We start from the raw sequence: 24240 nt of genomic DNA, 5'->3' as shown, positions 1-24240 counted from the left end.
AGTTATGCTTTATCTCAAAATAAATCTAAATGAACTTGGCATGAAAATATAATTTGAACTCCTTCAAATATATTTCACCTTGGCCAAGGATTTCTCATGCCAATTCATATTATCTCATAGGGACATCCTTTTTGTATATTACAAAGTGATGAATTCCATATTGGCCATACACTTGTCTTCATACATAGCCAACCATGACAACTATTGCTAGATCTCTTCCTTGATTAGGAATCAATCATTATGCTTTCACATATCATAGATGTCTATGTATAAGGCATCTGTTATGCCTCAGGTCTAAAGACCATTACTAAACAGAGTGTCTATTACAATGTATAATAAGCCATTAACACTCAAAATCATATGGCTTACTATATTTGGTTAAGTTCAGTAAACTCGTTCTCTCAACAAGTACCTATGTGTTTGACTTGACATCTCATGTCAATGATATGAAACTCACCATCCATTTTAGTATCACATACCATAATGAGTCATAACACATACTAGTGTTTATAGGAATTTATAATGTCCAATCATAAATCCACCACTAGAAACTATTTTAGAAGTATAGTATAAAGGATGCACGTTTCATATTCTTGACAAACTCGAGAATGTGTTCCTTAACGATTTTACTTCTTGGACTATATTCATTAAATTAATTTATGAATGTTGATAACTTTGCCATTTTATAAATATCAAAATGCTATTCAAATACAATAATTCCCTAAACAAACAAACACCATTCGATTGGCCTTTAGGGCATATTACTAACATATAATTTTGTGTCCTTTACAAGTGACTGCTTATGCTTTTTTTTATTAGCTAGTCACATAATGTCATCCCCCGAGATCACATCCTTCATTCTTCCTGAGTCACTATTTCAATCAGTGTTGCTGAGGTTTCATTGAGAGTTTGAGACATTTCATCGCACCTGATTCATTTTATCAAAGACTCGATTTTCGGCCAAGGCAATACACTTGGGTTGTCATCACATTGGATCCTTGGTTTAGACATAAGTTACAGCGTTAGTTCAGGGAGTAAAGAGGTAAGCTAAACCACTTCTGCTGCTGTAGTACTGCTCTGTACTCAGCTTCTCTACGTGGAGTAAATGCACTTGATAATTAAAGACTGAATTCATATTGAAAATTTTAACTCTTTCTTATAAAGTTATTGTGAGCTTTCCAATTCCATAAACATTCCATTACATATCATAATAATTATTTAATGGGCGATAGTGATCACATCACCTTATAATAAGCTACAGTATTATGTGACGCCGTTTTGTTTATGCACAACTTAAATACTATTCACGATGAGACAATATTTTATAACATATCCAACTGCTTTCCATTACAATCATTCATCACTGAAATTTTTTAGTGTTACAATCGATGCTCAATCCTCAACCTGAGCTTTGAAATAAAAAATTTTATATTGTCCGTGACAAAAAAAAAAAAAAAAACAAATGCCGTGTGTTCTAATTAAAATAGCTTGTGCCCATTCTATTGCTTCTACATATAAACTCATAGCTTTCATACTTCAAAGCACAGCTGATTGAAAACTGCAAGTACAAATAGCTTTATTTAATATTTACTAATAACTGCAAGTACGTAGAAACAGCTTTATTGAATATTTAGATTGAGTAGAACATGGACCATACAATACTTGAAATTAAGCACAACTTTATTATTAACTAACTGCAATTTCCAGGACCAAAACCAAGCCTCCTTCCAGCAACATCGTAGTGCACTTCGTGCCCTCGCTGCTGAACATTCCCAAGAGTAATAGAATTGGGATCCGGAGGATATGTAGCGAAGCCTAGACACACTTGGCTCACAGAAGCGACGACTAGTGTCCCCCTCACATCGAGTTCAAGGTCGACACCACCTAAGAAGTGGATTGCAATCTTTGGTACAACAACTGTTTCATAAGCACTCAAATCATAACATGTATCAAGAAGATCTTCAAGTCCTTTTGCCTTCTTATATTTCTTCATTCTTTTATGAAATGCTGATCTCAAAGCTGCGTATATGGGTGGAGGAAGCCGCGTGATGATGTTGCCCGAGTCGATTATTGCACCGAACTTAGTAAAATATGAAGTATTAAAAGGAAGTTTTTTCCCACCAACACTTATTCCAGTGAGGATAATATCGTAAAATTCAGACTGTTCGCTGGTAGTGACTATTGGAGTGTATTTTATGAACTTACTGTTCACAGTATCAGTTTTACCAAAGGTTATGTATCCTGTGGAGCCGTATGGCGAAGGTAGACAGTAAGAGAAGTAGCTTGTGTTAGTTCTTGTAATTATGGATACCGGACTTCGGTCGAGACCCATAATTCCGGACGCTCCGCTTTTGTCGCCACTGCTGTTGTTAATGCATCCCAACAGAAAAGGGTACCGCGTAAAGTACCCATTGCTGTTGGCTTCTTGTATAGTTATCCTATCAGTCGCCCAAAAGCCGCCGCTGCCTGAGCCGTCAGCGTATTGAATGTTGAAAGGGCATTCCTTGGAATTGCAATTACCTGCTTATATTTGAAGCAAAAAAAAAAAAACTCCGAATTATTTCCACCAGAGATATAAAATTTGGATTTACAGCTGATCTTATTTGTGATTATTTTTTAATAATCGTCTATCAAGCTTAAGTTTATAGCACTGTAGCTTCGATTTAATTGTCTATGTATTCTTATCCAATATCTTAATTTTGGTGACGAAAAAGTAAAGAATTAGTAAATCTTGACCGAAAGGAAATGATTCACGGAGTATCCTGCACGATGTGGAGTTGCAGGGGATTTTGAAGAAGGTTTTGGACTTGGACGCATAAAAAAATGGGTCCCTTTGTTGAAAGCAATGAATGCAGGGCTTGCATTGAGTCCAAGTGACGTCGCTACCAGTATCCAGAAGGAGAGAAACATACTGTTTCGGCTCCCCAATGGCCACTACAATATAGTACTCATCCGCCACAGTATCGTTGATCTTGGCAGGGAATGTAAAGGCCTCCGTTCTCTTTAAAAATTCAGGAAAGGGTTTTCGCAAACGCCTGGAATTCTTTAAATGGAGTCGTTGCTGGTCTTGACGCAGAATTTCTTCGAGAGAGGGAGCGTGTGTACTTATCCCTTGATTCAACCTTGAACATGGGCCGTACTTGCTTACTACTTCTAGAGATGCCTTGTCGGGACCTTAATATGTATGCGCAGACATAGCTTTTAGTTAGTGCTAGTTTTTATGATCATAAAAACAATAACAGGGGAAAATCAAAACCATGCGTGTGTGTGTGTGTGTATATTATATTAGAACCTTGGGGCAAAGCTGTGCGTGTGCGGTTGCAAACATTTGGTGGTAATAGAGAACTGACTGAAACAATGTGACTGTGGGAGAGGTCGTTGTCGTCAGCGTAGGCGCCATTGTTGGATGAACAGAGAAGACATATAAAAAGAAGAAAAGCCTTGGAGAGAATCCACATTTTGCACTCAGAGGGCTGTTATTTTTTTGTGGCCAAATATGTTCACTAAGCTTTCAAGAACACGAACTATATATTTGCTATCTTGGCTCCCCTTATATATAGCAACTGGAGAGGGAAATTGTTTGAGATACCAATTCTTTTGATAAATGGATTAACAAATACTACGTACGTACATAATTTTAATTTTTCTGTGCGCTTTTTATATTTCCTGTCTAAAATAACGTTAAATTTGATTTATCCTACTTACCATATTAGTTCCTGTTCGGTGTTATGTGCCACTTTCTTTTCCATTTCCTGAAAATAAGTTAACTGTTCAGTGAGATGTTTTGATAAAATTAATTGGATAATAAAACACAAAATCAAGATTTCACATTTTACTCATTAAGTTGGAGAACAATCTTTTATCGTTTTGTTGAATTTAGATAAGGAAAATTATCATTTGTATACCCTTAATTTACTCAATTATAAAAAATACTACAACACTTTGAAGGTGTATCAATCGTCCACCCTAAGTTGACAAAATGTATCAGCTGACCACCAAAGCGTTAGTTACCGTTTAAGTATGATGACGTCAGAAGGGTAATTTGGTCTTTTCATATAATACAAGTGATAATTTAAGGGTATATAAGTGATAAAAAGAGAATTTAAGGGTATACAAGTGATAATTTTCAAGGGTAAAATCGTCAATTCACTGTAATTCCGTTAACTTTCAAACGGCAACTAACGATTTGGTGGTCGGCTGATACATTTTGTCAACTAAGGGTGGACGATTGATACACCCTTAAAGTGTTGTAGTATTTTTGATAACAAAGCAAATATAGGGTATACGAATGATAATTTCCCTTTAGATAATGCTAGCCATCATTTACTTCTCTCTGCTCCAAATGCCAGTTGATATCACTCCTTTTTCTTTTTCTTCTCAATTAATTTCTAGTTTCTGGAGGAAACCCAAAGCTCATTTATAGACAATATGTATTCAAGCTTCACGGCGGGCCGAGTACAATAGTCACTGATCGAGATCATATTTTTACAAGTAACTTTTGGCAGTAATTGTTTCCTTTACACAGATTGAAGTTGCAAATGAGTTCGGTCTATCACCCTTAGTCAGATGGCCAAACTGAAATGGTCAACAAAAGTTTAGGATAGTATCTTAGATGTATAACAGGTGCCTGACCAGCCAAATGAGTGGTTTAACTGGCTACCTCAAGCCGAATGATGGTATAACAAGTCATATCACTTTCACACTCACTCAACTCCATTTGATATTGTCAATGGCAAGCCACCTCCCATCTTTAATGCATAACTCCAGAAGAATCAAAAGGGGATGCTGCGGAAGAACAGTTGCTGGATAAGGATGCTGTGATAAAGCAATTAAAGGAAAATATATCCCAATCCGAAGACAAAATAAGGTCTCGAGTTGGAACAAATTACTATAATCCGTCCTTTCCTGTGGGTCAATCGACATTTTTCACAAATTTTACGAACTGAAGCCCAATAAGCCGAGAGGCACAAGTCTGAACGAGAGTTTAAGGTGAGTGACATGGTTATTAGCGGCTACAACCTTTTAGGCAAACATCTGTATTAGTATAAAGGAACCGGAAGTTATCTCCAAGTTTTTTGGGCCTTATAAAGTTCTACAGCGAATTAGCAAGGTCGTATATAAGCTGGAGCTACCTATTGATAACAGAATTCACCTTATCTTTCATTTTGCTTGTTTGAAGAAAATGGTGGGAGATGCAGTTGTTACTCAATCTTATTTGCCACCAATAGATGATGAAAGGAGGATAAAACTAGAGCCGATAGCTGTACTAGATCGTAGGATGGTGAAGCGAATCAACGGACCAGTTACTCAAGTGTTGGTCGAATGGTCCCATTCTTTTCGTGGAGATGCCACTTGGGGATGATTTATTCAAGCTGGAACAACAATTTCCACGGTTTAAGCCTTGAGGACGAGGCTGTTTCAAGGGAAGGGATTTTAACGTCTCTTTTCTATTTAAGGATTAAGTTGGGACTGAGAGTTATATCAAAGGATATCTTTCTAAATTGTCTTTGTTTAATGTTTGAGGTACTTAATTTTGGGACCTGACATAACTTACATGATTTATCTTTATTATTTTATATATCCACTCGATTAAGGATATATTACTATATCGATTTGTATAAAAATAATTTATATTAGAATTTATAGATATAGTTGTATTATTTTTAATATTAATGTGTGTTTTTTTAATAAATTAACCTAAATATTTAAGAAATAAAATTTAAAAGGAGTGTTATAAAAATTTTAAAAAAGTGTTAAAAACTTCACTCTATATGAAAATTTGAGCCCAATCCAATTATCAAATAGTGACCGGCATGTGTAGCACAAACTTGCTAGGCCCGACGAAGTGGAGACGTCCTGTTTAAGGTTTCAATCGCAAGTGTGTTTCGCGTTGTTTCTGAAATAATTTGGACCAACCAAGTGTCTGCCACTCTAAAAAATAACAAAAATTATCCAGCTCCATGATTGGTTAGTTAGTGCGGCAAAAACTTTTGCAACCATTAATATTTGGCCACGGTGTCAGTCGTGCTTATTCCTAACGTTAAGTCGACATGACGCCACTCAATCCAATAAGCTGAGACTTGAAAGCTCGAAAGACATATCTTTGTTGGGCATAACACTTTGGGTCCAGCTTATTCTTAAACGACATAACGTTAAGTTGACACGATACCACTCAATCCAATAAGCTGAAACTTTAAAGCTGAAAAGAAATATCCTTAGTGGGCATAATATCTTCTGGCCTACAGACAATGTTCATAATTATAACTTTAGAATATACCGGGATGGGAAATTTTAAAATACTTCTAAGCTATGTCAACCATATATATATTGTACTATAGAAATTTTTGTCCAAATAGATCTATAGTGTGCGCAAATTGATACTGGAATTACGCATGTATAAATTATAAAAGGCTTAAAATATTGTTTCTTCTTCGTAAAATATTGTAAGATTCCAGCATGAACTTGACCCTTTGGCTAAAACTAATTTGATCTAATGTCTATAATTCTCCGTCCTTTACAATGGACTGTTAGTGTTTGTTTTATTAGCAAATCACCTAATGTCTTCACATGAGGCCATACCCTTAATTTTTGTCGAGTCACTATTTCAATCAGTGCTGCCGATGTTTCATTGAGACATTTGATCGAGCACATGTTCATTTCATCAAACACTTGATTTTCTACCGAGACAATGACACTTGGGTTGCCATGACACTAGATAATCCATGGATTAGATGAGTTGCAACTTTAGTTCAAGGATCACTGGCCGTTTCTTGCTGCTGTAGTGCTTCTATATTCAGATTCTCTATGTTGGTAAGTGCCCTTGGCATCCCTTAATATTTTTCGAAGTTAATTTCTAAGGAAATAAAAAAAATATTTATTAAAGACTAAATTCGCATTGAAAATTTTAATTATATCACTTAAAGCTATTTAGCTAATCCACAAATTAAATATTATTCATAGCGAATCACACGATTTTCTCACATATCTAAGTGCTCACTATTGTTGGATGAACAAAGAAGCCATTTTAGGGAGAATCCACATTATGCACTCGGAGGACTGTTAATTGGTGCGGCTAAGTGGTGTGCACAAAGCTTCCGGCTAAACATTTGCTATTTTGGCTTTGCTTATATATAGCAGCTGCAAATTGAAATTGGAAGAGATACAAATTCTTTTGATAAATGGAGTAATAATGTAATGTTACGTAGGGGTGGCAATAAAACCTGCCCGGACCAGATTCAGCCCGGACTTAGCCAATCCGGTCTGGGCAAAACCCGGGACCGTATATGCAGATAAAACGGTCCCGGGTATTGAAATTCAATACCTGGACATTTCTAGGCACAGTTCTGAGCATGGCACTAAAAATCCGGAACTCGGATCCATGCCCGGTTTTTTAATAAGTAAAACTAAAATATATATATATATATATATATATAATATAAACAATGAATTAATGAAGCCCTAAATCCCTAATTCTTTGCCTCTCAACCTATCCCTCTCGTTAACAAGCCACACGGCTGCAACTCCTCTCCATCTCTCGTTAAATAAGCCAGCAGCCACTACCCACTGCCGCAGCGCACCTCCACAAAATACCAGCTGCATCACGTCGCCACAAGTCTGCTACACCACTTGTAATCTCTTGCGAATCAACCTCCGTAAAAAGAGAACACTAGCCGCATCACGTAGCCACAAGCCCGCTACACCACCTGTAATCTCTAGCGAATCAGCCTCCGTAAAAAGAGAAATAAATTCAATTCAAAAAAACATTTTGATCAAGAAGACGATGGCGGTGTTCAAAAATTATTTTGAGCATGAGCGGATCTCCGGGATCGACAACATCATTGTTGCAGCAGCGGCGGCTGGCATTAGTAATGTTCTTTTTTGTCATTTGATTTTTTTTCCGGTTGCTTGTTGGTTTGTTTAAGTTAATAATTCCATAAGATTGAATGAATTTACTTGAAACAATTGTTTTGGTTTTGGACAATGTTGCCGGTTTGTTAGTTAAAAGTAAACTTTTATGTATGCTTGAAGACCTGAAGCACGAGGAGCCCAGGAGGGATGCCTTTGCAGTTTGCCTAGTGCTTGGAAAATGCGGGCAGAGAAAACCCGAAAAAAAAGCCCGTGCCCGGATACTGCCGGGCATATGCCCGGCCCGCATAGAAAAAATTCGGACACGGTCCAGGTCTGGGCAGCAATGTGTGTCATGCGGGTGAGTCCCAGGCAGCCCCAAAACCGGACCTGACCCGGACTTTTGCCAACCCTAAATTGTTATGTATGTAATTGATTTTAATTTTCCTGCGCGCTTTTCTTATTTTGCATCGGTGCAAGGAAAACATGATACTGAGTCCAAAATATCCTTGAATTTGACATATTGATACTTTGATCCTTTTTATTTTGACAGTATCATATTAGTTTATGTCGTTAGTTAGTAACAGTTGGCATTTTTTTTTTTTACTGAATTATGAATTAAACTGAAATAGCATAAGTTTTAAATTTATGCATATGTCTCAATTTTGACACCCTCAGAATTTCTTATAGAATCCCTTTTTAATTGAAATCACCCTTATACAAAAGACAAATTTATTCACTTCTTATTTCGAATGAGAATTCAATTAAACACTATTCTTTTACTAAATATTTTACACATTTCATTTTGTAATTTATATTCATATTTTAAATTTTAATTTTTTTTTAGAGAAAATTATAAGAGTTAATGTTATAAAGATAGAGACATTGTAGTAAGAAAATAATTTAAGATTTTTTGACTTGCATATATTTTATAAATAAAAACTTGGAAAAAATACATTTTCAAGGTAAAATTTTATGGATATATGATGACACACCTACAAACTCTCATATACAAAGCATTTTTATACAAATTAACATGACATAACATAGTCAATTGAATGAAATACTACATAACCGATATGATTTATTTTTATATTTTATACAAATCACACTAAATCATTGGTTTAGATATGAGTTGCAACTTTAATTCAGGGAGCAAAGACATTAGCCAAACCACTTCTACTGCTAGCTATGCTGTAGTGCTCTATATTCACCTTCTCCATGTGCAGTACATGCCTTGACGTCCCATTCTATTTTTCAAAGTTAATTTCATTAATTAAAAATCGAGTTCATATTGAAATTTTAACCGTTTCTTATAAATAAAGTTGCTTTGAGTTTCCAACTTCATAAAAGCAATAATATTTATCTTATGGTGAGCAACAGTATCATATTGTTGGTTAATTCACAACTTAAACATTATTCACGAGGAGTCATAAAATTTTATCATGTATCTACATGCTCACATATTATTGGCATTTGTGCTCATTAGATCATCTTCCTATAAGATCAAACATCCATTTTAATTCCTTTAAAAATTCCATTTTAGTTGGAATAAAAAATAATCTATGTTAATTTTACTCCTTAAATCTCATTGGTAAATTGCCGTCTTCGGCTCTCTCTCTCTCTATGTATCTCCTCTGCACCAACACGTTCATCCATCATTGAAATTTATTGGTGTTACAAATGATGTTCAATTCCTGAACTTGAATTTTGAAATAAAAGATTATATATTACCAGACATAAAAAATAAAAAAAAGTACCACATGTTCTTCTAATCAAAGTAACTTCTGATCATTTTATATTATTTGTATGCTTACTTTGGGTACTTCTCATTTTGATCAGCAAGAGAATTTGACATAGACACTATGACACTATTTTTTACTGAATTATGAATAAATTTGAATTTGCATAAGTTCGGCATATTCAATTAAACACTATTCTTTTAATAAACCTTTAAACCCATCCCATTTCATAATTTAAATTTTAATTGAATTTTTTTAGAGAAAATTATAAGGGTTTAGAGTTACAAAGATAGAAAGTAGAAACTATAGTAAGAAAACAATTTAAGATTTCAGGATTTTTATATTTTTATAAATAAAAACTTAAGAAAAGATCTTTTTAGGGTTTAAATTTTATGGATTGATGACGATACACCTACAAATTCCTATAAAAATTATTTTTGTACAAACTAACATGGCATAACATAGTTAGATGAATGAAAACACTACATGATCCATGTAATATATATTTCTTATTTTATATTTTCCCTCAACCAATGGTTTAATATCGCATCAGTTTATATAAAAATTGTCGCTATAATATTACTCTTAATATTAATATGTATGTTCGGTTTTTATTTATTATGTGCGTTTGTTTTTTATAAATTAAAATAAAGGTATTTAGAAAATAAAATCCGGAACCGAAAGAGTGTTATATGGATTTTAGAGGTGTATTAAAAGCTCCATTCTATATGAAAATTGTAGCCCAATCTAAATGCCAAAATACTGATCGGGCTTTTCATGCTATGAACCATGTGTTGCGCCTTCTTGCTAGACCTCGAAGAAGTGAAAATGTCATGTCAAGTTTCAATCCCGAGTTTATTTTCACAATGTGGCTGAAATAATTTGGACCTACAAAGAGACTTTTGTCTTCCACTCTCAAAAGTAAAGCATACATCAAAAACGAGAAAAAAATATCTTGCCCCACGATTGAAAAGTTAGTGGATATGCCATTTTGTAACCACTAATATTTGGCCAAGGGTCAGTCTTGCTTATTCTGAAAAACATAGTCAAGTCGATACCATTCGATCCAATAAGCTGAAAAGGAAAGGAGAGCATTATCTTTATTGGGCATAACTTTAGAATATCATCTATCGTGTGTGCAAAGCTGAGCTCAGAATCACCCACGTATAAATTGTAAAAATCCGCCTATTGATTTCATTCATTTCATAAGTTCATATATAATTAATTAATTATTGTTTCTTCTTCGTTAAGTATTGTAAATTTTTTATGTAGGACAAACGTAGTAGTATAAATTTAATTTCTTTTTTTTCTAGTTTGATTAAAATTTATTTTATATTTTTCTTATTTAAATTATATTCTTTTACTTATAAGGAATCACAATTTTATTAGGAATAAGATAATCTTAACTAGTATAAATATACTTATTATACTTGGTTTTTACATAAGTTTCTCATTAATAATATTCAATATTTCTCAATTGAGATATTTATCCTTTGTGAGAGTGTTCTTCTTGAGTTTTTAAGAATGTGCACTAGAACGAAATCTAGTATCATTTCCACCCTACGTCAAATTTCAACCGTGAACTGGATCCTATGACCAAAACTTTTATTTTTTAATTACATGAGATTATTGCTTAAATTATAATTCATATTATATGAGACTATAACTGATATTTACAATCAAACAATTAATAAGATTAGTAATTTAATGATTGCTAATTATAATGATTATAAAAACAGTAACAATAAGAGAAAATCAAAACCATGTGTGTATGTATATGTGTGTGTATATACATATAAATATAATGTAATGTAATGTAATAAAATACATTACATGAACCTTGGGCCAAAGCTGTGTGGGAGCGGTTGCAAACAGTTGGTGTAATAGAGAAGTGACTGAAACAGTGTAACTGTGGGAGAGGTCGTTGTCATTGGCATAGCTATTGTTGGATGAACAGAGAAGCCATATAAAAAGAACAAAAGCCTTGAGGAGAATCCTCATTATGCGCTCGGAGGACTGTTAATTTGTGTGGCTAAATGTATGTTCACGAAGCTTCCAAGTCTCCAAGAACATAGACCGACTATTTGCTATCTTGGCTTCACTTATATAACAGTATAATAAGAAAACAATTTAAGACTTTGGCATTTGTATATATTTTAAATAAAAACTTAAGAAAAATATTTTTTAGTGTGAAATTTTATGGATAGAAAATGATACACCAATAAATTCTTATATACAAATTATTTTTATACAAACTAACATAGCGTAATAGGTTAGTTAAATAAAAAATAATACATGACCTGTATGATTTATTTTTATCTTTTATATTTCCACTCAAATGAATTGACATAATGTTATATCAAGTTATACAAGAGTTTGTAGGTACAATATTACTATATTATTGTGGACTTATCTTTTATAAATTAAATTGAGAGTATTTAAATAATAAAATTCAAAACGTTAAAAGCTCCCCTCTAAATGAAACATGAATAGTAATTGGGCCTTTTCATTCTAGGAACCATGTGTTGAACATTCTTGCTAGACCTCAAGAATGTGGAAATTAAAGTGATGCTCTAAAGTTTCAATCGCATATGTGTCTCCCGTTGTGGCTAATGTAATTTGGACCGATAAAGACTTCTTCCACATTCAAAAGAAAAGAACACACCAAAAATGACAAAAAAAAAATATTTTGCTCCATGATTGATGAGTTACTGGACACATTCTTGTTAGGAATGAAAATGGAGGGAGGAAAGGTGATCTATATTCCCATATGTATTCCTAATATTTTGTATATATTTTTACTTATGTTAAAATTGCTAGAGGGAGGGGATGAGGATCTCCTAATAATAAATAAAAGATCCCAAATGCCCTCGATTCTCGAATAACTTAAATATTTTAATTTTTAAATTTAATTTAATCATATTAAAATAAATTTTTTTATAAAAATAAAATTTGACAATATATCTTACGTTAATATTAGTCCATAACAAATATCACACCATAAAAATAGTTGGCCGGACAACATGTGCTAGTTAGTCACTTTTTAATTAGAATATGACATTGTGGCTGAAAAAATCTGGACCTAGTCTTCTGTTATCCACTTTCATAAATAAAGCATACATCACTAACGAGAAAAAAATCTTTTGCTCCATGATTGAATAGTTAGGGGGTATACAAATTTGTAACCACTATTATGGGGCCAATATCAGTCTTGCTTATTATTAAAAAACAGTAAATTTGACACCATTCAATCCAATATGCTGAAACTTGAAAGCTGAAAAGGAAAGGAGAGCATTATCTTTATTGGGCCTAACTTTAGAATATGCCTGAGAGATCTATAGTGTGCGCAAAGCTGAGCTCAAAATTACGCACGTATAAGTTGTAAAAATGCGGCCCACTGATTTCATTCGCTTCACAAGTTTATTATACAAGTATTGTTTCTTCTTCGATAAGTATTGTAAAATTCCAGCTGTGAACCTATAGCTAAAACTAATTTGATCAAATGTCTATAATTCTCTGTCCTTTACAAGGGACTGCTGATACTTGTTTTATTGGCTAGCCACATGATGTCATCATCCGAGATCACATCCTTTATTCTTACTGAGCCACTACTTAAATTAGGGATGATAAAATTCTCCACGGGTTTGGGGCCCCATGGAGCCCCACCCCAAATGGAAAAAATTTTGAATGATTTTTGGGGAATGGGGTGGGGAGTGGGAGAAAAATAATCTCTAAATTTTTAATGGGGTGGGGTTTGGTTTTGCACTCCCCACCCCACCCCCACCCCAATCCCCATTATATATAAATATATTTTTAATTCTTATTTAATAAAATTTATTTTATGAATTATAATGTCAATGTCAATTAATATTTTTTTAATTTTTATGCAATATAAACATGATATGAATGAAAGAAAACTCTATAATATTTTTCAACTATGAAACATTGTTATATTTTCTTTTCTCTTTTAAAGTGCTACGTTCTTTAAATATTTTTTATTTTTAATATCATTTTAAAATATTGTTTCAAACTTTTAGATATTTTTTAAAAAGAATTTAAATACTTTATAATATAGTGATGATTTTATTTTAAGTCTCTAATTTTTAACTTACTGAAATCATGTATTTATACATAATATAAAATAGATAAATAGAGAATGGGGTGGGGATGGGGAAAGCATTCCCCACATGAGGATTCCCCATCCCCACCCCACTAAATTTATTGGGGAATGAGGTGGGGAATGGAGGCAAAAATTTCTAACGGGGTGAGGAATGGGGTAGGCATCCCCACCCCCACCCCACCCCATTGCCATCCCTAACTTAAATCAGTGTTGCCGAGATTTCGGTTGAGACATTTGATCGAGCACCTGATTCATTTAATCAAACACTTGATTTTCTACCAAGGCAATGGCACTCGGGTTGACATCACACTAAATCCTTGTTTTTGATGAGTTGCAGCTTTAGTTCTAGGAGCAACGACATTAGCCAAACCACTTTTGCTGCTGTAGTGCTCTATGTTCACCTTCTCTCTATGTGAAATAAATGTCCTCGACATTCCGAACAAAATTTTCAATGTTAATTTCTGAAGGAACACAAAATACTAATTGAAAATTGAATTCATATTAAAAATTTTACTGTTTCTTATAAATAAAGGTTTAAACTTTTTATTTATTTTCATATTATTATTATTATTATTGTTAGTTGTATGTTTATACATTAATTGGCTAATTAAGTCCAGGTTCATTAAAAAAGAATATATATTAGTTGTTGGGTTTCCATTGTTGAAACTTACAAATGGAATCCCCAAGACCAAGAACTTGCACTCAAGAACGATATCGAGATAATAAAACGCAAAAGGCAAATTAACACTATAGTCCAAACCCCAAAATTCAAACTGAAATTAAGCGCGCATGCTTATTAAAGAGTACATATCATGAGCCTAAACACACTTGGCTCATTCACATCATCACACTCAATTTTATCTAGTATATCGCACTTTAAAACATACACACATATATTGTTTTTATTTAACTGCAATTTCCAGGACCAAAACCAAGCCTCCTCCCGGCAACATCGTAGTGCACTTCGTACCCTCGCTGCTGAACATTCCCAAGACTAATAGAATTAGGGTCCGAAGGAAATATAGCGAAGGCTAAACACACTTGGCTCACAGAAAAGACAACTAGTGTCCCCCTCACGTCCAGTTCAAGGTCGACGCCACCTAAGAAGTGGAAAGTAATTTTTGGTACAACAACAGTTTCATAAGCACTCAAATCATAACATGTATCAAAATCATCTTCATCATCTGCTTTTGTCTTCTTATATTTCATCATCCTTTTACGAAATGCTGACCTCAGAGCTGCATATATGGGTGAAGGAAGACGCGTGATTTCGTTGCCCGAGTCGATTATGGCACTCAACTTAGTAATGTATGTAGAATTAAACGGAAGTTTTTCCCCACCAACACTTATTCCGGTGATGGTAATATCGTAATATTCTGACTGTTCAGGAGTAGTGATTATTGGAGTGTATTTTATGAACTTACTATTCACAGCATCAGGTCTGCCAAATGTTATATATCCTGTGGAGCCATATGGTGAAGGTAGACAATAAGAGAAGTAGCTTGTATTAGTTTGTGAAATTATGGATATCGGACTTCTGTCGAGACCCATAATTCCTGACGCTCCGTTTTGGTCGCCGGTGTTATTATTGGTGCATCCCAACAGAAAAGGGTACCATGAAAAGTACCCATCTCTGTTGGCTTCTTGTATTGTTATCCTATCAGCCGCCCAAAACCCGCCATCGCTCGAGTTGTCAGCGTATGCAATGTTGTAAGGGCATTCCTCGGAACTGCAATTGTCTGCATTTATTAAAAAGAAAAAAGGAAACGTCCTATTATTGCTACCATATATATGGAATTTGGATCTATAGCTAATCTTATTTGTTCTTTTTTTTTAATAATCTTCTACCCGGTGTAAACTTATAACACTTTATAGATGTTTAGATTTAATTGCTTATGTATTGTTATTCAATAACTATTGATGATAGCTTCTTAAATATGAGAAAAAGTAATAAACGTGTAAATCACAACTTAATTTTGATGATGAAAAAGGAACAAATTAGTAAACCTTGACCATTTGGAGGAAGTAATTTACGGAGTATCCTGCACGATGCGGAGTTACAAGGGATTTTGGAAAACGTTTTGGACTTGGATGGATCAAAAAACGGGTCCCTTTGTTGACTGCAATGAATGCAGGGCTTGCACTGAGTCCAAGTGAGGTCGCTACCAGTATCCAAAAGGAGAGAAACATACTGTTTCGGCTCCCCAATGGCGACTACAATATAGTACTCATCTACCGCTGTATTATTAATCTTTGCAGGGAATTGAAATGACTTCGACTTCTGTAAGTAATTATCAGGAATGGCTTTCTGCAAACGCCTGGAATTCTCTGAATGGAATCGTTGTCGGCCTTTACGCAGAGGGGGAGTGTGTGTACTCATCCCTTTATTCAGCCTAGAACATGGGCCGTACTTGCTTACTACTTCTAGAGATGCCTTGCCGGGACCTTAATATGCATGCGGAGACATAGCATTTAGTTCGTGCTAATATTTATGATTATAAAAACAATTACAGGAGAAAATCAAAACCGTGTGTGTGTGTTTTATATAAGAACCTTGGGGCAAAGCTGTGCGTGTGCGGTTGCAAACAGTTGGTGGTAATAGATCACTGACTGAAACAATGTGACTGTGGGTGAAGTCGTTGTCGTTCGCATAGGCGCCATTGTTGGATGAACAGAGAAGCCATATAAAAAGAAGAAAAACCTTGAAGAGAATCCACATTATGCGTGGCTAACTGTATGCTCTCGAAGCTTTCAAGAACCTGCATTATATACTTGCTATCTTGGCTTCACCTATATATAGAATCTGGAGATGGAAATTGCTTGAGATACGAATTCAGATGGAAATTTCTTGAGATACGAATTCCGAAATTATTTATTTGTTTATTTATTTTTTTGACCTTTTTCAAACGGTTGACAATTTCCAGTAGATGATAAAATTTTAAGAGTGGAACCTGATGGGCATTGACTGCAATTCATTTTCTTCTACTCTGATGCTTCATGCTTGTATGCATCGGCTCCCGCCATGCAATTTTCAGAGGAAGTTTCTTACTCCTAACCTGAACTGATTGCTATAATAAAATAAAATTCATTACCCTTAAGAAAATGGACATTTGGCTGGGAAAGCAATGTTGGTAAGAAACACTGAAATTCTATTTTAGTTCCCCCCCGCGGCGGAAAAAATTAAAAAAAAAAAATCCTTAAATTTCAACCATTGACATCTTTTTTTCAGTGCAAACTTTAACAATATTCTTTAGGAATATTCAGGCAACTAAGATCAAATTCTGAAAAGAGAGGAAGCTAAAAAAATATATTCGTCCTTTACATGTCCCTTAAAACATAGTTTTGGAAAAACGAATATAAATTTCACTCTTATTCATCCATGAGTACAAAGACTCAATTTAAACAAGCATTTGAAACATAAAAAAAAAATGATGCAATTAACATAATTTTGAGAATAATGATTAGCAAACATTGAGTCAATAAATCTTTTTCTTGTTGATTGGCAATATAAATCTTTTTTATCAAGTAAATAATTAAGAGGGAGACAATCAATCATTTGGTTTATTGTTTCGATTATGTTATTATCTGATTCTTATCACCTAACTGTCCCTTTCAAATTAAAATTGAGAAAATATTTGTCTGAACAAAAATGAAGAGAGACATAAGCCTAAAAATCAAACCTAAAAAATAAAATAAAATCCATTCGGCGGCCCCAAGAGCAGGTATGAATAGTTTGATGCAAAAAGAAGAACCCACCCTTTATAAATTGCGGGTTTCTACGCCCAAACAAGTTCATTATTACATAAAATTGTATGTTTTGCTTGCTCTTGGGTCTTGGACGTGTAGTTCACATTTGGATGATACATGGAAAATAGGACCTAAATACCTAATATCTGCGGTCTACTTGCTGACGCTATCTAGTAATTTGGACTTATAAGAAGTCACTGGTATTGATTGTATTGGGTTTGATAAACTTCGAAGTTCGTTAGCTACTAGGGAAGGGGAAATGCTGGGTAATATCGTCTGTGTATAATTGTTTACTAAGTCAATGCAGATTAATAGAAGAATCATCTTATCAAGATGAGCTGTAATTGATACATCGACCTCAAATTTCATACGCGCAAAAGATCACTGATAAGGGTTTTCAATTCATTGTTTGGTCCCGCAATTGATTTAAAAGACCAATGAGCTTTCTCAAATTGTAAGTTCATTCTCAAATCCCTGATAATAAGTTTATGATAATGAACGATCACAATCAGCTTAGCTTTGGCAAAGTTAATCATATTTACCGGGTCCTCCACAACCGTTAATATATTATTTGTTGTGATTGATAACTGATGCAATAATTTTACTTTGCTGAGAATTTTTAATTAGAAATTTGACCATTTCAATTTTCGAGCGGACATGCCTGAAGTTGAATGAACCTACGTCAATAGAAAGTTAATCATATTTACCGGGTCCTCCACAACCGTTAATATATTTTTTGTTGTGATTGATTTTACTTTGCTGAGAATTTTTAATTAGAAATTTGACCATTTCAATTTTGCGAGCGGACATGCCTGAAGTTGAATGAACCTACGTCAATAGAAATGTTTATTAGGTTCTTGGGCACAATTTCACCAAAAAAAAAGCATTTAAAATGAAAATAGGCAGCTCTTAAGTTATATGTATGATATAACTTATAGCAACTTAAAAAAAGCTATTTAATATTAAAAAATAATAGTTAATAAAACAAACGAGAGATCATGTACATTTACTAGTAATTATAATAAAAAAGAGAGTGAGAATAGTCTGTTGAGAAAATGTCAGCGGCCATTAAAGAATTGGAGATGAAAATTTCCTATCACAAAGTGGATAATCTCATTAGTCTCCACTATTTTAAATTGTCCGAGTGGCTTACAAGAAAAAAGGGGGGAAAAAAAACGATTTAACGAGTGGATTTTTCCTCCTCGCATCCATCAGTAGGTTCATTGATGGCCGCAAACTCATTAAGGAAGAGTGATTTTGATTATGTTTTCTTGTCGAGACGTTTATAGTGCCACATTTTCTTTTTTTCAATTTCGTAAAAGAAATAGTAAAGTTAAAGAAATTTAAAAACTCTAATATTTTTTCTTCAAATTGAGGCACTCATTCTCTTCATAGAATCTAAAATGAAAAACATCATGTACATGATCCCAAAAAAAAAAAAAAAAAAAATCCACCCTAAATTTTGAGGACAAATTTTAGGAAGGTTATATGAATCGCAATATGATTTTTTTTAAATTTTTTAATGAAAGCGAGAATCATATTTTAAAGACTAAATTGAAGATAACAATATATAAAAATAAATAAATAATCCTCCAACCAAACTAAATATAGAATATTTAAGAACAAATTTAGCTAATATATCAGTAGTATGATTACAACATTTTAGGATATGCCGAACTTTGAAGTTCTGCTTTGTTGAAATCAGTGTTTGTACCTATGAAATAATAAAAAATAACTTTCTACATGTATGATATATGCCTGAAATAAATTGAGTAACCCACAATAAATATGACTCAATGTACCAATGGAGACAATCTAATCTCCCTAACGAGTCATATGCCAAAGCAAAGAAGTTCAACCTCTGCAATATCCACATCATCTGAAAAACACCCTAATCAACCCCCTAACCATACCAAATCCATCACTATTGTGAATTACGATTCCATAAGCCACCCTACCATTCGCCATACCCACAACTGTATCTACATTTTATTTATTCCATTCTTATGAAGGCAACTCCTATTTCTCAACTGATAAAACACCATTTGGCTACTCATAGCTTCCACCAATAGATTGCACAACAATAAAAAATTGGAACATACCCTTAAATTCGTGCAACTACAAGTGATGGCACCACTTTAAGACTCTCATACAAGATCTATTACGAGCTTCCCAAATGCGCCACAAATTTAACATAAATAGAGACAATTCAGCCTGTGTAGGCACATATCTAGCATACTCAAAAACCCCCACAGATCATAATAATTATTTTACAATAATTACCCCATTAAACAAAAATTTGAACTCTCACAAATTTTTATAAGATTTAAAACTATTGTTGAAAAGTTTTTTGAAAAAAAAATAAAAAACAATATATTCTGATAATGGTGGAGAATATAAAGGCCTTACCACTTTTCTTTCATCCAATGGAATTTCTCATCTCACTACCCCACCCCATACACCTGAACATAATGGCTTTTTGAAAGAAGACATCTTTACATTGTTGAAACAAGCTTAGCATTACTATCTCATGCATATATTCCTTTAACTTATTGGTCATACGCATTTGCCACAACAATCTACTTAATTAATCGTATGCCAACCCCTACCCTTCATCTTTCCTCTCATATGAAAATATTTTTGGGACCACCCCTAACTATTCCAAACTTAAAATATTTGGTTGTCTTTGTTACCCATGGCTTAGACCATATACATCTCACAAACTAGAGTCTCGTTCGAAACCATGTGTCTTTCTAGGATACTCTTTAACTCAGAGTGCTTACTATTGTCTTGATCCCTCTACCTTTAAAATCTTTTCTCGCTATTTCAAATTTGTTGAAACTCTATTTCCTTTCACCAATCCATCCCAACAATTACCTCGTCCCCAGTTCACATCTATCACCACTTGGATTCCCCCACCAATTCGTGTCTCCATCTCAACCTAGCAAGAACCACTCAATTCATCACCTGCAGTGCATGCTCCTCCACAATTTCCCAACGAAGTTTCATCACCAACTTCCTTACCTGAACCTCCACATTCACTTTATTTGTCTAAGCTTATCCTTCCAAACATTACCCACCAGTCCACCGCACACCCAACCCACCAAATGACCACACGAGCTAAGAACAACATCCACAAACCTTTAAAAAAAATGAACATTCATACCCAATTAACCAAATCCCTTAACCTTGAACCAACCACTATAACTCAAGCCCTCAAAGATCATAAATGGCGTCATGCTATGTCTTAGGAGTATGATGCATTGGTCAAGAATGGAACATGGGAGTTGGTACCACCTTATACAAGTCAAAATTTAGTTGGATGTAAATGGATTTTTCAAACTAAACAGAAGTCTGATGGTTCTATTGACAGGTTCAAGGGTCGTTTGGTTGCAAAGGGCTTTCATCAACGACCGGGAATAGATTACATGGATACATTCAGCCCAGTGGTTAAACCAACCACTATTTGAAATGTACTTGCTATCGTTATAAGTTACGGTTGGTCGTTACGGCAATTAGACGTAAACAATGCCTTTCTTCAAGGTAATCTATCGAAAAATGTATACATGTATCAGCCACAAGGTTTTATAGATAAAGACAACCCAACCCATATATGCAAACTCAGAAAAGCTATCTGAAGCCCGAAACAAGCTCCTCGGGCATGGTATTAAGAACTTAAAAATTTTCTTTTGTCATCTAGTTTCAAGAATTTGTATGCCGATGCTTCTCTTTTTGTCTTCAATGTTGATGGCTGTATTTTGTATCTCATTGTTTATATTGGTGACATAATCATCACGGGTAATGACGCTGCTGTGATAGATCGTTTTGTGACCGATCTTGCTCATCGATTCAACATTAAGGGTCTTGTCTTGCTAACTTACTTTCTCGGTGTTGAAGTGGTCCATAACAAAAATGCTTTGCTACTTTCTCAAAAACGCTACATTCAAAATCTCTTAATTCAAGTTCAAATGCATGAAGCGAAACTTGTTCTCACTCCAATGCCAACCAGTCATTCTCTTACTTTACAATCAGGTTCATCTTTATCAGACCCTTCTAAATACAGAACAATAATGGGGCGCCTTCAATATTTACTTATTACGAGACCCAACATTGCCTTTGCTGTTAAAAATTTGTCTCAATACATGCATTGCCCAAGCACTGAGCATTGGTTTTATGTTAAGTGCCTTCTCCATTATTTGGTTGGCACCGTGAATGATGACTTACAAATCGATCGTGATTCTTCTCTTAGTCTGCATGCATTTTCTGATGCGGATTGGGCAGGGGACAAAGATACTTTCTCATCTACAGGTGCTTATGTAGTTTATCTCGGCAGAAATCCCGTTTCTTGGAGTTCTAAAAAGCAGAGGACCGTCGCTAAATCATCCACCGAGGCCGAATATCGTTCTGTTGCTAATATTGCTGCTGAAATTAAGTGGATTTTCTATTTACTTTCATATCTTGGTATTGTGCTCTTTTGCTGTCTCATAATTTATTGTGATAACATTGGGGCCAATTAATTATGTTCAAATCCAGTCTTCCATTCAAGAATAAAACATGTTGCTATTGATTTCCATTTTATTCGTGATCAAGTGCAAGTTGGTGCTCTTTGTGTCGCTCATATTTTTTCAGTAGACCAAATAGAGGATGCACTCACAAAGCCTCTTCCACATCAACGGTTTTTAAAACTAAAACTCAAGATTGGAATTCTCTCCCGAGCTCCATCTTGAGGGGGCATCACAGAAGATTTACATCTCCTTGACAATCGAGATTTTAATTTGAATAATTCTTTTGTTTGTATATTGTTTAAAACTAATTCCGAAGATTAGTTAGCTTAGTTTCAACAACTCCTATTTTTAAGATCTGTAACAAAAGTTTGTTTGTTTTTGCTGTATATATTAATCGATCTGTAAATGAAAAAGAGATAAATAAGATTCCAAATTCTATCACATTGTAGGTCAAATTTCGTACGTTGAGAGGAACCATTTATTTCAAAACAACTTTCCACCCACATATATCTTCGCCTGAAGACAGTACATTTTGAAGTACGTAACTTTACAGCTAAATTATATCCTGACTTTATATAATACTTTTCTTAATTATTATAATGCCATAAAATTCTATTCTCACAAGATTGATGTGGCAGTTTAATCTTTAAAATATGTCGAACATCCGTGTTTAAAAAATGTTGGCATATCATAAGTGCATTCTAGTAATTCCCATCTAAAATCAAATCTACAACTACAGAATTACTAGGCAAAGTTGGCGGGGGGATAGGTGATAACTCCATGAAATGAGAGTTATTATGGCAATTCTATACTTAAATCAAGATCACTTAGAGAGTAAATGATGTGTTTTTATTACATTTTCGTTACGTTTTGCATAAACATTTATTTTAGTTTAGTCTTAATAAGTTTTGCTTGATTTAGAGTAATTTGTGCTCAAAACTTATGCATAATTGTAGGTTTTCAGAAGCTTATAAATCATGGAAGGGATGCTGATGCAGTAGAATAGCAAAAGTGATGAAGAATATGGCCACAAAAAAAGTGAAAAAAATAAAATCTGCAGCAGTGCAGTGCTGTAGCAATTGAGGGAGAACCCATTGCTGTAGCAATCCTGAAACAACGACAAAGAAAGCTTAGTGTGGGAAATTTGCAGAATAGCGATCTGCAGTATCCTAATTTAGCTCATGCACGCCCTATGCTTTTGTTTACCCTAGTTTTCAATTATAAAAGGAGGCGCGCATGACATAAAACACGGTAAGGAATTAACATTGGAAAAATTGAGAGGAAAAGAAGAAGACAACCAGAATTCAAGGGAACCGATTCTGCATCAGTGACAAATTCAGCAGAGTTATCTGGATTCAATCTTCATCGTTCTCCAATTGTTCTTTTCTTTACTCTTTGATTGAACCGATGTATTTCATGACTAATATTTTGTTGTTTGTTTTTCTTTTCCAAAGTATGAACTAAACTTGCTTGTAATTGGATAACAAACAATCTAATGGGTCTTTGACTGTTCTTATGAGTTGCTATATAATTGTTGTAGCATTTTACTCTAATAGCTTTGATTATAAATGTTATTTCAGTTGACCACCCATTTAATGGTTTAAGTTAATATAGAGCCGTAAAAGAGCTTGTCTTAGTGGATATTATTAGAGTAATACTTTATCTTAATTTGAGTTTCTTGGATTAAGTTTATCTTGAATCTCATAAGGGTTGTACTTGGAGTTAAGATTTGTGAAGAACTAGACATAGGCATTTACCTTGTAGGGTAGAAAGAGAAGATGCTTATAATGCCATGCCTTAGGTAGAATAGCAATTGGTCATTGTTAGGATGCGTAAGGGTATGAGAAGTCCAACACGCGATAGCTGAGGATACAACATAATTATGCCCAGTGCTATAGAAATTGTTGTAGAAACTGGTGTTAATTTGATGAAAAGCAGTCAATCCATGAAGAGAGTTTGATCATTCAACTATCTCATTCTCATTTTATTCTTCTACGCAATTTATTTAACTTTTTTTTATTACTGCATTTATTTGATTTATTTCTTTACAATTGTTAGGTTTGTTAGTAATCAACTTTAAATTTGTTCATCTTGAAATAAAGGCAGATTGCACTATTGTGATTGCTGTAGCATTGTGAGTAATATCAATTCATGTGGAGACGATCTTGAATACTCATCACTTTATTACTTGTTGTGTACACTTGCACATTGACATCAATAGCTCTTGAGTAAAAATTAATCAACAATAGGTCTAAAAGTAATAGGACGTGGCAGCCAGTTA

The 24240-nt window shown here is 34.1% G+C and overlaps 2 protein-coding genes across 2 annotated transcripts; both read right to left on the bottom strand.

Moving 5' to 3' along the window:
* Window positions 1–1617: 1617 nt before the first annotated feature.
* On the bottom strand, window positions 1618–3535 carry LOC112095827 (aspartyl protease family protein At5g10770-like). Its single transcript, XM_024178265.1, has 3 exons — window positions 3293–3535; window positions 2737–3174; window positions 1618–2520 (listed from the first exon to the last, which is right to left on the bottom strand). Exons 1-3 carry the CDS (start codon window positions 3456–3458, stop codon window positions 1691–1693), a joined length of 1434 nt encoding a protein of 477 aa, XP_024034033.1. The 5' UTR covers window positions 3459–3535; the 3' UTR covers window positions 1618–1690.
* Window positions 3536–14613: 11078 nt separating this feature from the next.
* Window positions 14614–16476, bottom strand: LOC112095871 (aspartyl protease family protein At5g10770-like). The gene is made up of 3 exons (XM_024178452.1): window positions 16261–16476; window positions 15715–16152; window positions 14614–15446 (listed from the first exon to the last, which is right to left on the bottom strand). The coding sequence occupies exons 1-3, from the start codon at window positions 16424–16426 to the stop codon at window positions 14614–14616; spliced, it is 1437 nt and encodes a 478-aa protein (XP_024034220.1). The 5' UTR covers window positions 16427–16476.
* Window positions 16477–24240: the final 7764 nt, after the last annotated feature.

The sequence above is a fragment of the Citrus clementina genome, unplaced genomic scaffold (assembly GCF_000493195.1).
Source record: "Citrus clementina cultivar Clemenules unplaced genomic scaffold, Citrus_clementina_v1.0 scaffold_1, whole genome shotgun sequence".
Taxonomy (NCBI): domain Eukaryota; kingdom Viridiplantae; phylum Streptophyta; class Magnoliopsida; order Sapindales; family Rutaceae; genus Citrus; species Citrus x clementina.
The sequence above is the reverse complement of the archived record's forward strand: the minus strand, read 5'-3'. Positions and strand labels throughout refer to the sequence as shown.